General features: G+C 32.7%; 2 protein-coding genes across 2 annotated transcripts; one reads left to right on the top strand and one right to left on the bottom strand.

Annotated features, from left to right (window-relative positions):
• Positions 1–6,227: 6,227 nt before the first annotated feature.
• LOC134264105 (uncharacterized) lies at positions 6,228–8,173 on the bottom strand. The gene is made up of 2 exons (XM_062746405.1): positions 7,244–8,173; positions 6,228–7,092 (listed from the first exon to the last, which is right to left on the bottom strand). The coding sequence occupies exons 1-2, from the start codon at positions 7,908–7,910 to the stop codon at positions 6,311–6,313; spliced, it is 1,449 nt and encodes a 482-aa protein (XP_062602389.1). The 5' UTR covers positions 7,911–8,173; the 3' UTR covers positions 6,228–6,310.
• A 1,160-nt stretch (positions 8,174–9,333) lies between these two features.
• LOC134264108 (uncharacterized) lies at positions 9,334–11,380 on the top strand. The gene is made up of 4 exons (XM_062746409.1): positions 9,334–9,396; positions 9,498–9,651; positions 9,779–9,889; positions 10,091–11,380. The coding sequence occupies exons 1-4, from the start codon at positions 9,334–9,336 to the stop codon at positions 10,660–10,662; spliced, it is 900 nt and encodes a 299-aa protein (XP_062602393.1). The 3' UTR covers positions 10,663–11,380.
• The last annotated feature ends 4,073 nt before the right edge of the window (positions 11,381–15,453 follow it).

Raw genomic sequence — 15,453 nt, 5'->3', positions numbered from 1 at the left:
TAGGTGTACAAAAGATGTTGTTGGAATTGTGGTTTGGCACACAGCATAAGGGGAAACAATTTAACATAATTGATCATGTTTGTGAAGTAGATAGGAGACTTCAAATCATTCGTCCAACCCTAGACGTTACGAGATTACCTCGGTCGATTGAAAAAGACTTAAAGTATTGGAAAGCTTCAGAATTTAGATCTTTTTTGTTATATTTTGGAGGTCCTGTTCTTCATGGAATTTTAGATTGGCAACGATTTAATCATTTTCTTCTGCTAGTAGATTCAATGCATATTCTTTTAAAGTGTGGCTCTACTGACAAGGATTTAAACAGAGCTGAAGGTCTTTTGATAAAGTTTTGTAGATGTTTTGAAAATTTGTATGAGAGATGTTTTTTGAGACTAAATCTTCATCAGCTTCTTCATTTACCTGACTGTGTCAGAAACCTTGGGCCTCTATACACTCACAGTTGTTTTTCTCTGAGAGTAAAAATGGTATTGTATTTAAAATGATCAGAGGAAGTCAAAGTATTGATTCACAAATAATTACTGCAATTTCATTTATTCAAAAGCTGCCATAGTTAAAACAAAAGTGTATTGTAAAAGATTCAGAAATAGATATGCTATGTAAATCCATTGAAAACCCGTATCATCTTAAAAGGGGACACAAGTTAGATAATGGAATATATATTTAGGAGCGTCATATAGTAGATCATTAACCAGTGATGAGACTGGTGCATTGCAGCAGTTTTTAAGACATGACCCCATAGTAAATAAATTTACAAGTTTTAATCGTGTAGAATATGGGGCATATATAATCTATGGGACAGAATATTCCAGAATGGTTAAAAGAAACAATTCAGCTGTTTGCTACCAAGGAGAGAGTGGAACTTGTTTTGGAGAAGTAATGTTTTTTTACTTTATATGAAGACATTTCCTTGAATATTGTGAAAACACTTGTTTTCATAAAAAGGTTATTTTGTAGAAAATATGATGAAGATTTGCACATTTTGTCAGTTAGTGAAACAAATGACATTGAAGTTGTACATATCAAGAGTCTGTTGTCAAGCTGTATGCTAGTATCTTTTCCTGGTGCACAGACGTTATATGTATGCAAATTTCCAAACAGACTAGAGTCTGATTAAAACCAAAATTTGGTTGTATCTTTTAAATGTATCCAGCTATTGAAATTGAAGTATTTTATTAATTCAAGATTTATTTTCACTTAGACAAAAATTTGTAAGAAAATGTCTTAGGCACTGTAAATATGCATGGAAATTTGTATAAAATTACAGGTTTTTGTTTTATAAACATGGAAACAAATCAATGTTGGAAAAATAAATATATATAGAAGGAAGAAAGATTTGGCTATTTTTTCACCCTACAATTTAAGTATCATTACTTTTAGGTTGCAATATTCACTGTATAAGATGTTTATTTGATAAATCCAAAAAAAAAAATATGTAATATTTTATAGGGTTTCATAAAATAAGAGAAAATTTGTACTGTCATAGTACAGTCCGCCTTTCAATTCTCTTGAACTTTTCTAAGTCCTATTCTCCCTCTAAACTTAAAAAGTACGCCTGAAGACTTAAGCGGCATCCGAAGTCCACCTAAAGACTAAAGCGGAGTCCGCTTGTTGGTTTAGGCATACTCTGTCTTTGTTAGGCGGAATTCTGCAGTCCGCCTTTATTCCACCTAAAGACAAGAGCTATTAGCTGGAGTCCGCCTGAATTTCAGGTGGAATCCACCTAAAGATTTCGTACGGGTAATATCAACGCATGCAACTTAAGAAATTGATAATGGCCAATTGCTCATTTCATCAAGCTCCAGTCTATCATAATGCAGAATTTATATACAGGTAAACAATAGCTGTTCTGTTGATATCAAAAGAATCATGTTTATGGTTAATATGATTTAAAAGTGACTTCTGATGAAGAATTAAACCATGCACACTAAATCAAGTTTTAGGTTGCTTAAATAGTCTTATTTATTTCATATAGATCAAAACATGCATATGTGTCAACATGAAATTAAAGTTTATCATTTTAAGTTTAATTCATCATAATTATGCCTTGTAAGAAAAGATGCTTATGTATCTTTGTATATAAATAGTTTATTCACTTTCGACATTTGCTTTAAAATCCTTATGTATGGTATGAAAATAAAATACTTCAACTTGAATAATGTGCGGCATTATGAAAATTATGAAGTCACTTTCATAGCCCAAAAATCTGCAAGTTTCACAGGAATTTTACTTTCATGACTACAACATGTACAAATTGGCATTTCACAGTGATACAATACTACACGATGGCATTCTCCCATCATGATGCCCTCTTACATGTCTAATATTTACGATTCTAGATTGCATGTATGTTAAAAATATATTGAACCCCTTCCACAGCTGTGCAGCACAGTCTTCCATTAATAATAAATACAATTCAGCAAAAAATAAATGTACGATCCAAGAAACTACTTCTGAGAATAACATTGAACACATCCTGCAGCTATAATGAACAATAAAGCTCACCTTTTCTGAAAAAAAAAACATAAGCGTGGGGTCAAATCTTTCTATTTTCCAAATGAAAAAGTTAACACCGGATACAAGTACATAACGATATTATCCTCTAAAACCAACCTTCATTTAAAATTCCGGAATACTACAACACGTTGTAATTTTTAAATTATGTAAATTTTACATGATTGGGACGATGCAGAAAATACAATAGCATATTCTAATATTCAAACGAAAAACACGAAAGTTAAATACAATGGTGCAAAATACATGCATGCGTTTAAACAGCAGTTAATTATATGTAAAACAACCTAAGATGAGAATGAATTACAAGGCGCTTTTTCACAATAATTACAACTGTACAATGGTCATTTTGAATTTTTGGAACGCGCCATTTTAGGTCAACATTATTCTTACGATTTCAGACAATAAAAACAAAAATAAAGATGCTCTGAACTGTAACAAATAACTACCTGTATCTAATCTGCCGTTTGGGGTGCCTTTCTTCAGTGTAGATTCCAAAGAATTTCTCATCTCTGTTGTTTTTCTTGAGCAAATTCTTGGTGTTTTCTTCGCCATTTTGTCCTTCTTTCTTCTCTGAAAATCTAACCAATGAGAGAGAAGCATTCTGCCGCGATACGCTACCTAGTGATTCAAATTCTTTACGGAAAATTCAGTTTAGTTTTTGCATAATTTCTCTTTTAGCAATTTTTTTCTTACGTTTTAAATGCAAATGTCCTTGTATATATATGACAACAGAATGAACAGTTTTGAATAATAACATAAATTGATCATGGAATCGAAGGGGATAAAAAGCAAATTTTAGACCTTTATTACATGATTATGGTAATTGTTGAAACGGACTCCGACTGTCCTAATGTTTTCAAATAGAATGATTTAAAGTCGCATGTAAACATGTACTTCGATTATTGTGTAAAAAAAAAAGAAAAGAAAAGAAAAAAGAAAATGATATAGAAGTCAACAAAGTAATGCTGATGGCATATTAACCACATATGTGCAACTCAAAAGCAAAATTGGGGTTATAAGAATTATTCATCATTTGTTGAAAATTTTCTACTCAGAAAATATCAACATGAATGTACAAGTCTATTTGTCATCTAGGAATTTCCTGTCACAGCTAACAAATTGAAGTGGGGAGATTTACCAATATTTCTACTGAAGATCGATTATGTAGATGTAACATTCATTTTGTTTTTATAACATTGTCATGTAAAAAATATGATCGTCAAAAATGTCCCCCTCCCCCTCAAAAAATATTTCAGTTTATTAATAGTAAATCTCCATACTTCTCAGCTTTAGATGAACCAAAAAAATATTGGTCACTCAATACAGAAGATACGGAAACTCTTAATTTTGCAGGCAAATTTATATAAATGATATCATGTAATAGAAGTGGTCATAGTCCTTTACACATGTCATATGTAAATTCTTCTTTATTCCTTTATAATACAGGATTATTGATAGCTTTTAATAATTGTTTTGCTATTGATTGACTTATCTTTTCCTTATTGTAATAATCTCACACTTTTCTGTTTTGGACTCTAAATTAGAAATTAATACCAATTCTCTGTAACCACCAACCATACATGGGCACGCAAAGTTGTCAATCTTGTTGAAACTTTCCAGAAGTGTTCAGAGTGGCAAATTATGAAAAAAGTCTGTAGAAGGTCATGCATCTGGTGCCTCGTTACCATGGTAACGGAGGTTCAATTCTCTATTTTTTGACATTATGTGAATTTTCACTTACAGGCGATTTATTTTTCAGGAGGTTTATATCTCTTGACTTTTTTAAACTTTAAACTAAGAAAAACTATGTATCTAATATAAATAATACGTATTTGATTTTTTTTGCACTTCTAAAGGGTAACACGGTATCGATTTTTATACAAAAAATGACTTTTTTCAACCAGAATACCCGCTTAAAAACAAGAAAACGCAGCCATCCCAGTAAAATTCCTGATATCGGACAGAATCCCTGCATTGTGTAGTTTTCAAGACCATTAAAACATTTTTGGGGCTATTGGAAATCGGCATTCTATCTCATGTTGAATACAGCGAAATCTGCACGTTATTTTTGTAAAAGGGGATTCCCCATTTGATTACCTCTTCAAAATGGAGGTAGAAAAGTCAATTATTAAAGTATATCGATCGTAACCATTTCGATCAATCAGTATCAATCAATGAATATGAATATATATTTAAATGAATAAATAAATATATACATTATCATACACTTTTTGATTAATAATTAAAACAAATTTGCGATATTTCGACTTTTTGAAGGTAACACTGAACCTATATATGGCGCGACTTAACCAATACCGCAAAAAGGCGACATGTAAACAAAAACATTGAACGTCAGACGTCAGATACGTCTGCGAAAGATGCCGGTGTTGGGCTGAGTCGTTGGAGTTTTTTTTATATTGTTCTAGTTAGGTTTTGGTAATGGCTTGCGATTTTCGTGAAAAAGATTCACATATCAAGTGTTCCGACCAAACTGAGCGTTTATCGGAGAAAGTAAACGACGAAAGCGTAATTATTTGTACTGAATTCGGATTGCTCCCTTCTCAACGAAATTTCTCTATCTGTGCAAACCATTCTGTCCATGTTTTGGAAACAAACAGTAGAAGAAAACGACGGAACTTCTGTGAAATCCCTTTCATTTTTAACACTCATAAGGGCATAAGAAGAAAATCTGACAGAACACTGACACTTCCAAATGTATACACTATACATGAGAATTTTGGAGTTGTGTTTGCAGTTGGAACAGGTGAGTGGGTTATGTTTTATCTGATTTGAATACAATAAGTACAAAAACAATATTCAATCTATAGGTAGCTCACTACAATGAAATTAATGTTTCATTGCTGAAATAAGGAGAATATACACATTTTGATGATCACATTAGATCTATTATAGATACTATATACATCAGAGTAATTTTATTTTAAATCATAATTAATATATGTACTGAATGAAACATTTTTTGTAATAGAGTGTGTTTATCGACAAGCATATCAATAGATTAGGATTTGTTTTCGATTGTAAACATGTGTTTATTATTTTGTTTGTTCTAGTTTAAACACCTTATTAATTACAGATAATAGTTTGCTACATGTCCTTTTACCCTTCTATCTTATTTCTCACTCTGAGTGGATTGGTTCCTGAAATCATCATATGTTTAAAGTGCGACACGCTAAAAAAAGAAACTTTTGTACACTCACTGGCAGTGTACACACATTGAATGAGTAATTTGCATTTGGTCAGATTTGATTTGTAGGAAGTGATCATTGTCTCCTTAGTAATATTATGTTATATGTAGACTTTTATAATTTATTATATTTATACAATGGCAATGGAAACCAGTTTTAAACTAATTGAGTTATCCTGGATAAATAATATACAATTATTGCTGTGTTTTGAGGTCAATACAATGATTTAGCCATCTGAGGAGTACAATATTCACCGAGCCCGGAGGGCGAGGTGAATATTGTACTTCGAAGATGGCTAAATCATTGTATTGACCGAAAAAAACAGCAATAACTGTTTTATTATATGATTAAATTATAGCAACTGCTTTATTATATGATTACATGTTAGCAATATGATTAAATGATAGCAAACTCCAAAAAGTCTGTTTTTCGATTTAATTGAATATTTTAACAAGAAATTTCAACAACATTTAATGTTCACATTGTAACAGAATAAATGGTACAATAAAATATTGAAACATCAGCTTCTTTTGTCAGGTCAATCTGTCTATCACTGAACATTATAACCATTTTCACTTGAAGTTGACATTGTAATTGATAGTAATATTTGATGAATTGTTTAGAGTCAAAACTGGAAGGCCTGAGGCAATAGACTGAAAAGATGTTCTGGACATCTCTACGTGCTCTGTAACTGTGGTCTGTCCACTTTTACTTACTGAGTTACAAGTACTTGCATTCAGATTCGACAGTGCATTCGTTTCAGAAATACATGGACCCCCCACATTTTGAATGCCATAATCGAAATCTGCACTTCTTAAAATGGAATCAAAATCATCAGGATCATTTAATAAATCTGCCAGTACATTGTCAATGTCAGACAGTGAATTTGATACCGGTATTGACTCAAGTTTCATTTCAGAAGCCTCGAAATAGCTTGTAGTTAATGAATTTTCTTTCTCCTGCACACTGGTGTCAGTACGGAGAGTTTTGGATATACTTTCGGACATTTTCCGCTTTATTTCTGGCTCTGTTTGGCCTGAGTAAGTTTTCAAACTGGACTCCGCACGATGTCCGGTGACACTCATGATGTGACGTCCCGAGAATAAACCTGTTGAATCCAGTGTGTGCACCAAGGTTGCGCGCAAAGAATGATTCGTATACCTCTGTGATAGTCCAGCCTTTTGGGATATTGCAGCCATCAAGTTCCCTATAGTGTTATGTCCCAAAGGAACGTTGTCATACCAATAATGAGAACTAGAAAAATTACGTTTTGGCCTTTGGAAAATTCGGTCACACTTTGGATTAAGATGTCTTTTGTATTTGATGAATGACTTCACTGGGCATAGAGGATCATCTAAAAATAAAATAAAATAAATAAATAAAATGTCACATTGCATTTCTATACATATTTACATTTCTAACATGTTTAAAAAAATACTTTGTCTTTAAAGTTTATAAATAAACAAACCATATTGAACACTGTTTAAGCTATATGATGTACTAACCTGGCATTGCATACATCCTTCCGTCCGCTGTGTTAGCGTTCTCCTGGTGGTTTTTGGTCAGTTCATCCTTGTCTAAATAAATGTAAAGATGGCCCTCTGCATCGTGCCTGGCACTGAAATCCGATATCTTTAACTGATGTAAATTCTCACGGCCTCGGCGTCCAAAATACAAGACAATGTCTACAAACACTTTTTCCTGTAGTTTCACGTTGTTCTCAAGATCAAAATACTGGTACATAAGCTTTAAATCGTTCTTTTCAATAGGAGGGTAATGGGAAACCCCTCCCTTGCCACTGCGTTTTAGCTCCTTGGTAGCTGCGGTGAAAGCCAGTTGTGATTTGCGGAAATCTACTCCATGGATGATGTCCCTTGTATTTTGGGAATTCACCGACAAATGTCTGTTAAGTCCATGTCTAATGGAAAATAAACTGCTGCGTTTATAAAGCTCACCGTTAACTGTTCTCGCCTCCGCATAAAACTTGCTTAACGTAGCATCCAGTTCACTCGGTTCAAACGATTCAAATTCCGTAGATAGACCCTTTTCTTGTAAATAGGTACGAAATATCTTTATTGCCATTTTCGTGGCTTTCTGGGTGTTTTCGGAATCTTTATCTTTTAAAAGTCTATCAAAATCGCTGTCGTCAATCGAAGCAAACCTAGTAGCCATTGTGTATTGGATTGTTTACGTCTGCTGAAGTCATAACCGAACTCGGTGTAAGACGCGCAATTTCATTGGACGACAAAAATAAGAATAATCGATCGCGTCATCAAGAAGTTCCCTATCTATTTTTGGTCCGATGTAGCTTAAATAATTCCTTGTATTGACTTGGAACGTCACGTGCAGGTCAATACAACGTAGTATTTCTCTAACATAGTTGGATCTAAGCCAATCAGAGAGATGGAAATTATTCAATCATATAATAAAGGTTATTATTTTTGTTATTATTATTAAGTCAGCTGATATATGTTAATACAACTTACTTAGTATAATTTTAAAACAATTGCAGGTATATGCAGAAATTGCAGAAAAGAATTATTGGAGGCTGAAATTTTCAATGAAAATGAGTCTGAGCAGCTGGTAAATATTGTATAATATTTGTAAAGTGAGAAAATGTTTGATTACATTAAATTTTTAGTTTTTTTTTTGCCAGGAAATGTGTACTTCTCTCTTATTTTACACGTAGATGTAAGGTATATTACATACAATACAAGAAGATATGCTTTCAACCAACATCCTATTTTCAGTTTAGCATTGAAGACTCATTCGAAGATTGTAACCCGGTTCCATTAAAACGTACGAGAAAGGTAAGATAAAACAACATCTACTACTGTAACAGTATATTTGTCTGTTTGTTATTATACAGTGGGTCCCATTAAATCAGATATCTCATAATCTGATATTTCGGATATCCTGATATGATATTGCTGCACCAAACCCTAGCTTTTTCTATTTGTCCTTTATTTTTCTTTCTGATATAGACGAATTTCACATTCCTGAGAGTTATCTCCCGTTGTCGGCGTAATGCTAATTTTTCCCTCTTTGTCCTTTGCAAGTTACCTGTTGATATTTTTAAAATTCAAACGTTCTATAACAATTTCGATCTGTACCTGTATTGCCAGAGTATGGGGCAACACGAAAAACATAATGGGCATATTCATATAGATTTTATTTCTAGGATACTGACCCATAAAGTTGGTAAGGTTATAGAGGGAAAACAGTGCCTTACGCCGGTTGACCCCGGATTGACCCCGCAAAGGGGAATAACTTTTGTAAATGTGAAAGTCGTCTATTCTGTTATGCAAAATTTCAAAATCCTGTTATATTGATATTAGAATAGCACTAATATACATTGACAGTTAGTCTCAATCCTAACAAATTTACATCTTTTGACCACATATTTTATTTTGTGAACTAAAAGATTGACCTTGTTAATGACAATAAATCAGTTTAAACAGAAAGTACTTGTAAAACTTATGCTTCAATCTTATCAATAATGTAGATAATTACAGTAATATTACACCTTATATGAAGTCTTCAAATAGAATCATGAGCAGGATATAAAGACTACTAATTTGGTGAATAGGGCATTATGTTAATCAGATATTCTGTTTATCTGATTAAGTTTTATGAATTTTATTCAAAGTTATACAGGGTACGTCAATACATCATATGTAAGACTAAGGGATCAGTAACACCTTTTCATGATTTCATGTATCGATTTCTTTGAAATGATAATTGCGATTACATTTGTAGGCAGCGCTGCCAGCTGCAGAAATCGCCTGGACAGACTTCACAGAGAGCAGTCAGGAAAATAGTCTTAGTCAATCTTCCTCAGTTTCCTGCTGGGATGATAATCGCAGTCTTGATGCTCCCCGAGAAGCTTTGAACACGTTGCTTAGTTTGTCAGGTATAAATTTATATATTGCAACTTTCCAAAGATCTTTTTATATCATGTTTCCTTTATTCTATCTATTTCATTTTTGTGTCGCCTGCAAACCATAGCGACATATAGGGATCACTTTGTTTCTTTATAGGAAAGTTACTAACCTGGGATCATCTAAGTGCCCCAGAAAATTCTGTAGAACTAAAGACAGTGGCTGGATGGATTGGTGGAGGAATTTCAGAAATGGAAGAAGAAACTCCTGGTAATTTTCAGTTTGATTAGGGATTTTTTACTCTTACTTTCTAGCCACTAAGCAGCAACCAAAAATAACCCCAGAAAAGCTTACATGTACAATAATTCATTGTTTTTTTGTTTATTTATTGTTTTACGTCTCACTCAAGATTTTTTTTTACTTAAATGGAGACGTTACATCTTATCTAACAAAGAATGATTTGATTTGTAGAGGACACTAGTGAGGAGAATCCATCTAGATCATCTGTTCTGGAATGTCCGGAGGGAAGTTGCTCCAAGACATTCTCTACACAAAAGGCTCTTGAAAATCATGTAAACATGGGCAACTGTAGTTTCAGAAGCGATGCCAAAATGAACGTTTCAGAGAAGGCAAAGAGGATGTATGCAGATAAGATTTTGTCTTTCCAGCCACAAAGATCTGTGGTTTTAGAGTCCCACAGCAATACTGATGTATGTAGATGTTCAGAATTAGACATGGGATGGGCCATTAAAGAAAACAGACAAAGAGTAACTTTCACTTCTGGGCAGAAAGCTTTCATGACAGAGAAGTTCGATATTGGGAAGAGGACTGGCAATAAAGTAGATCCGTATATTGCAGCGGAGGAGATGAGGAATTGTGGACTGTTTAGTAGGTCAGAATTCCTTTCTGGTCAGCAGATATCTTCTTTCTTCTCCCGTCTTTGTCAAAAGGAGAAGAGGATGACTGCTGCAGATTTCTGTGCCTCAGAGGAAGAAGACCGAAAAGATCAGATAAGGAATCTCCTATTAGATCAAAATAATTAGGCGTAGGGGTGAGGGGTGGGGGAGATCGATTATATCTGTTGATTAGCTTTTAAATTTGATATGTAATACAACATTGTACTAGTTTTTCAACATATGTGACAAAATTTTACTGTAAGACCAGCTACATGTATTAGAAATATATGCCTTTGTGCAATGTAAATTATAAACTCATGTTGCAACTGTGATATAAAGCCTAACATTTGAATTATTTACCAGTTGCTGAAAAGTTGACAGATTGTGAAAATGCAGCTCAAATGAAAGTTATAAAATTTTTATGTACATTTAATATGATCGTTGTTGAATATTTCTGCAACTTGGAAAATACCATACTGTTCATTCCCACATGCTTAGTACGTTAAGCTCCCGCTAGTCAAAATAGATCTCATGTCATTTTGTTATAGGAATTGGCAGTTCTCTCTTTAAGGTATGCACTGACGATATGCACATGCGATAGCCAAATTTCATATATAACTGTAACAAACAAATGTACATTTGTTGATTAATAATTTGATATATTTGACGTTTTTATTGATATATTATAATTCAAACAATCAGACAATCAATCAATTTTAATACTTGCCAGTTATGATATGCCTATATGTTTCTATGGCAACATACAGATTGTATGATCAAATGCTTGTTTGATTGTGTTGTGTTTACTTCCTTTAGATACATTTAAATGGGCAAATCAGATATTAAATACAATTGAACCCTTGTATTAACTTTTTTGTAATTTTGGCCTTTCAAAAATGGGAAAATTGTCCCAAACTTGAACTTTTGAAAAAGGGGAAAATGTCAATTTTGTTTCCATGGTTACTACTTTTAAACCCATTAGCCCCAAAAATATTATTGCATACATTGATTGTACAGTATGTCCCCTTTATAGATATTGTTATGCCCAGCTCCAGCATGGCTGCATTCGAATGAAAAACTTCTTTGAAATATGCCCCAAATTTGACCTTTGAAAAAAAATGGAAAATCTCATTTTTGTTTCCATGGTTACTACTCTTACACTTATTTGCCCCAAGAATATTATTGCATATATTGATAGTACAGTATGCCCCCTTCATAGATTTTATGATGCCAAGCTCCTGCATGACTGCATTCGAATGTAAAGCTGCTTTGAAATATGACCCAAATTTGAACTTTTAAAAAAAGGGGGAAATGTCAATTTTGTTTCCATGGTTACTACTCTTAAACCCATTAGCCCCAAAAATATTATTGCATATATTGATAGTACAGTATGCTCCCTTTAAAGATATTATTATGCCCAGCTCCAGCATGGCTGCAATCGAATGTAAAACTTCTTTGAAATATGCCTCAAATTTGACCTTTGAAAAAAAATGGAAAATCTCACTTTTGTTTCCATGGTTACTACTCTTACACTCATTTGCCCTAAAAATATTATTGCATATATTGATAGTACAGTATGCCACCTTCATAGATTTTATGATGCCCAGCTCTTGCATGGCTGCATTCGAATGTAAAGCTTCTTTGAAATATGACCCAAATCTTAACTTTAAAAAAGGGGAAAATGTCAATTTTGTTTCCATGGTTACTACTCTTAAACCCAATTGCCCCAAAAATTTTATTGCATATATTGATAGTACAGTATGTCCCCTTCATAGATATTATCATGCCCAGCTCCTGCATGGCTGCATTCGAATGTAAAACGTCTTTGAAAAATGACCAAATTTGACCTTTTCCAAAGCTACTCAAGGACTCCTAATAGCATACGATATTCCAATATTGTAACATTTTTTAGAATTTTTTTTTATTATTTTAATCTAATCATTTTTCATCATATTAACAACACGTATCATGATCAGAACTTTAATGAATGTATTAACGGCAATATAAACACTCCAATCTTCTCGATTATTGTGAGAAAAAGAAGCATTTCAGGAGGGGAAAGTAGGTGAGTTCGTTACCATGGCAACGGCAATCCATAGCAACATAATTGTTTCACTTTTTATGTTTATATATGTATACAAGGTATATGGAAACTTATTTTGATTTTCTGAGACCTAGTGTGCCACGCTCTATATATGATATGGTTGGTCATTACAGAGAATTGCTGTTAAACGTTGTTTTAATATTATGTACTTAGAAATAACCTATAGAAAAAAGTTATGAAATAAAACAGACTTAGTTTTCATTAGGTTGCGTTTCATTGACCTCTAAATACTTTCAATATTTGAAGTTTACAATGGTGGCAAACAAGGAATACCATTAATTGTCGATTTCTTTTTGTGATAACCGATTTTTTTTGTGGAGAAATTGTAAAATAATATTGAAATTTTTGAAATAGTCTATTGAACTAGCTATAGCAAATATTCTCCTTACCAATAGATTAATTTTATTATATTAGATTGATAGATAAATATTTAAGAGGTTTGTCTATTTTCTTTTAATCACCAACACATAAAATAAAAATTTCTTATGCTAAATATGAAACATTGTATGAAATATTTTACATAACACATTATACATATGACATGTTTGATTTTAGGTGAAGTTTTATATAGTGTGATTTATTTTTAATTTTGAATGTTCAGAAATCTTGGTGCCATTAGAAAAGGCTAGTTGTGTATACCATGTACTGCGTGTATATATTACGCCTGGTCACAGTCCATTGTTCCCCTAAGGTAGAAAAACCTCTCAATCCACATAGAATATACAAAAAATACACCAACACGGTAGCAGGTGTCTTCGCGACATCTGTCTCCCCACCTGTGGCACGTGAGGACAGGTGCCCGCGAGTGGGGTTGAACGTAAAGAATTGAAAATTTGATCAACTTACAGACTACTTTAAATTCATTTAAAAAAAACTAAGTTCTATATCACATATTTAGCACATTATACATCTCAATACGAATATAATTGAACATATTACTAAAAACTATACCGCGTTTTCAGTGATATTGCATTAATTAACATCACGAAAGCAAGATATATGAAATAAAACAAAATAAAAAAAAAAAAAAAGCCTACACATAATATACATTCTAATTAAAATTTTGAGATTTTCCATTCGCTCCCAGGGTATTGTTTCACAAAAGCAGACTTTTTACATATAAGAGTTCCTCGTGTAAATAAACATTTGGGGAACAAATGGAAGATTTATTTTTAATTAGATTGACATAAAATGCTGCAAATCCTGGGAACAATGACATCAAATTTTCAGGACATGTTTTCTTGTAATATTTTTAATGCTGTAAAACCGCGGCTTACGAATAAAATGTTTTTACGAAGACAGAAATAATACATATATGTAGATATTAAATCAATGTTATCATAAAAATAACTAGTACATGTAAGTATTGAACAATAAATATATGAATAGTAAAAAAGGCTTCCTAGTCAGTATGTATTGTTAACAAATTGAAATTATTGAAATGATATTCGTTAAGGAAAATATATATAGAAACATGTATAAAGAATATAAATGCAAACCTTTCTATCTCAGATTATGTTCACTCTCGTAATTATCTGTATTTCATGCACCATGAAGACACACTAATTTTCTTTTTAAACAACTTTACATGAAACATATTCGTAGTTTTTTGAAAATGATGTATGTTTTCAAAATAATCAATTCCCGAGGGGGAGTATTGAGTTTGGTAATGTAGAAAATCCTTGTGAGAGGAATCGATTTTGTTTAAAAATAATATTTTTGAATTCCGACACAATATGAAATAAACAATTTTTATACATTTAATATGAAGCAAGGATCTTGTATAATATGCTTATCATTGATATCAATATCGGTATGTGCAAGTTTACACAGAGCAGGCACATCTCAAAATCTGAATATGAACTATTAGATATTTAAAAATAAAACCATTTTTTTAATGTATAAATAAATATAAGGATGATATGAGTTGATTTTTCTACCCTTTTGAAAAAAAAAATTAAAGAGAAAAAGTTTCAGTTCGGTTTCAGCATGCGGAAACCATATGGAATCGAAATCAATAGTAAAAGATCATATGCATACGAGTTGATTTTTCTACCCTTTTGAAAAAACAAATAGAAAAAGTTTCAGTACGCTTTCAGCATGCGGAAACCATATGGAATCGATATTAATAGTTTCCGGAAACGGAAACCTACTGAAACTAAAACGTATCGTTAAATTGACGTTTCATTAAATTTTACATTGGTTTCCGTTTTGCGGAAACTATTAGGAAACAAACCTAATGGTTTCAGTATACGGAAACCCTACTGAAACTTGCTGAAACTATTATATAGTTTCCGCATTGCGGAAACCATACAGGAAACTTCAACGCCAAGTTTCAGCAAAGGTTTCCGCATAGTTTCAGTTTTGCGGAAACTAGACTTTACATCAAGTGTTCGCGTTTTAATCCAAAAGCCGTAAAATTCACAAATTTTGAAAGAGGCATCATTGCTAATCAAAGGGCAGATTTCAAAGCATTAATTTATTTTTAGTGAAAGTACCCCCCTGGTACCCCTGACCCAGCGGCCCTGAAATTATCTATTTTGAAAGAGGCCCCTTTCTTCCTTACAAGGCCAGCCTTTTTTATGTTTAGGTTTAGCTATGAACATGAGAATAAACAAGAGGCCCAGGGGCCACATCGCTTACCTGAGTGAAAAACCTTTACTTGCAAGACTTATGTTAGAGTATGAACTTCCTCTTTTTATTCATTTGCAGTAATTGGGCTTGATCTAAGTATAAAATTGATAAAAATGGCTTACTTTTCAACCAGTGCTTAATGCCTACCTCATGATCAATTTAGTCATAATGAGGTTAATTTCGGTATTTCTGCAAAATAG

The sequence above is a fragment of the Saccostrea cucullata genome, unplaced genomic scaffold (genome assembly GCF_032062105.1).
Source record: "Saccostrea cucullata isolate Sc308-1 unplaced genomic scaffold, CSIRO_AGI_Scuc_v1 ctg1161, whole genome shotgun sequence".
Lineage (NCBI taxonomy): Eukaryota > Metazoa > Mollusca > Bivalvia > Ostreida > Ostreidae > Saccostrea > Saccostrea cuccullata.
The sequence above is the reverse complement of the archived record's forward strand: the minus strand, read 5'-3'. Positions and strand labels throughout refer to the sequence as shown.

Coding starts and splice junctions, on each gene's coding strand:
- LOC134264105 (XM_062746405.1), bottom strand. CDS start 7,910: ATGGCTACTAGGTTTGCTTCGATTGACGACAGCGATTTTGATAGACTT. Junction 7,093..7,243: donor AAGGATGTATGCAATGCCAG/GTTAGTACATCA, acceptor TTTTATTTTTAG/ATGATCCTCTATGCCCAGTG.
- LOC134264108 (XM_062746409.1), top strand. CDS start 9,334: ATGTTAATCAGATATTCTGTTTATCTGATTAAGTTTTATGAATTTTAT. Junction 9,397..9,497: donor TTTATTCAAAGTTATACAGG/GTACGTCAATAC, acceptor TTACATTTGTAG/GCAGCGCTGCCAGCTGCAGA. Junction 9,890..10,090: donor AATGGAAGAAGAAACTCCTG/GTAATTTTCAGT, acceptor TTTGATTTGTAG/AGGACACTAGTGAGGAGAAT.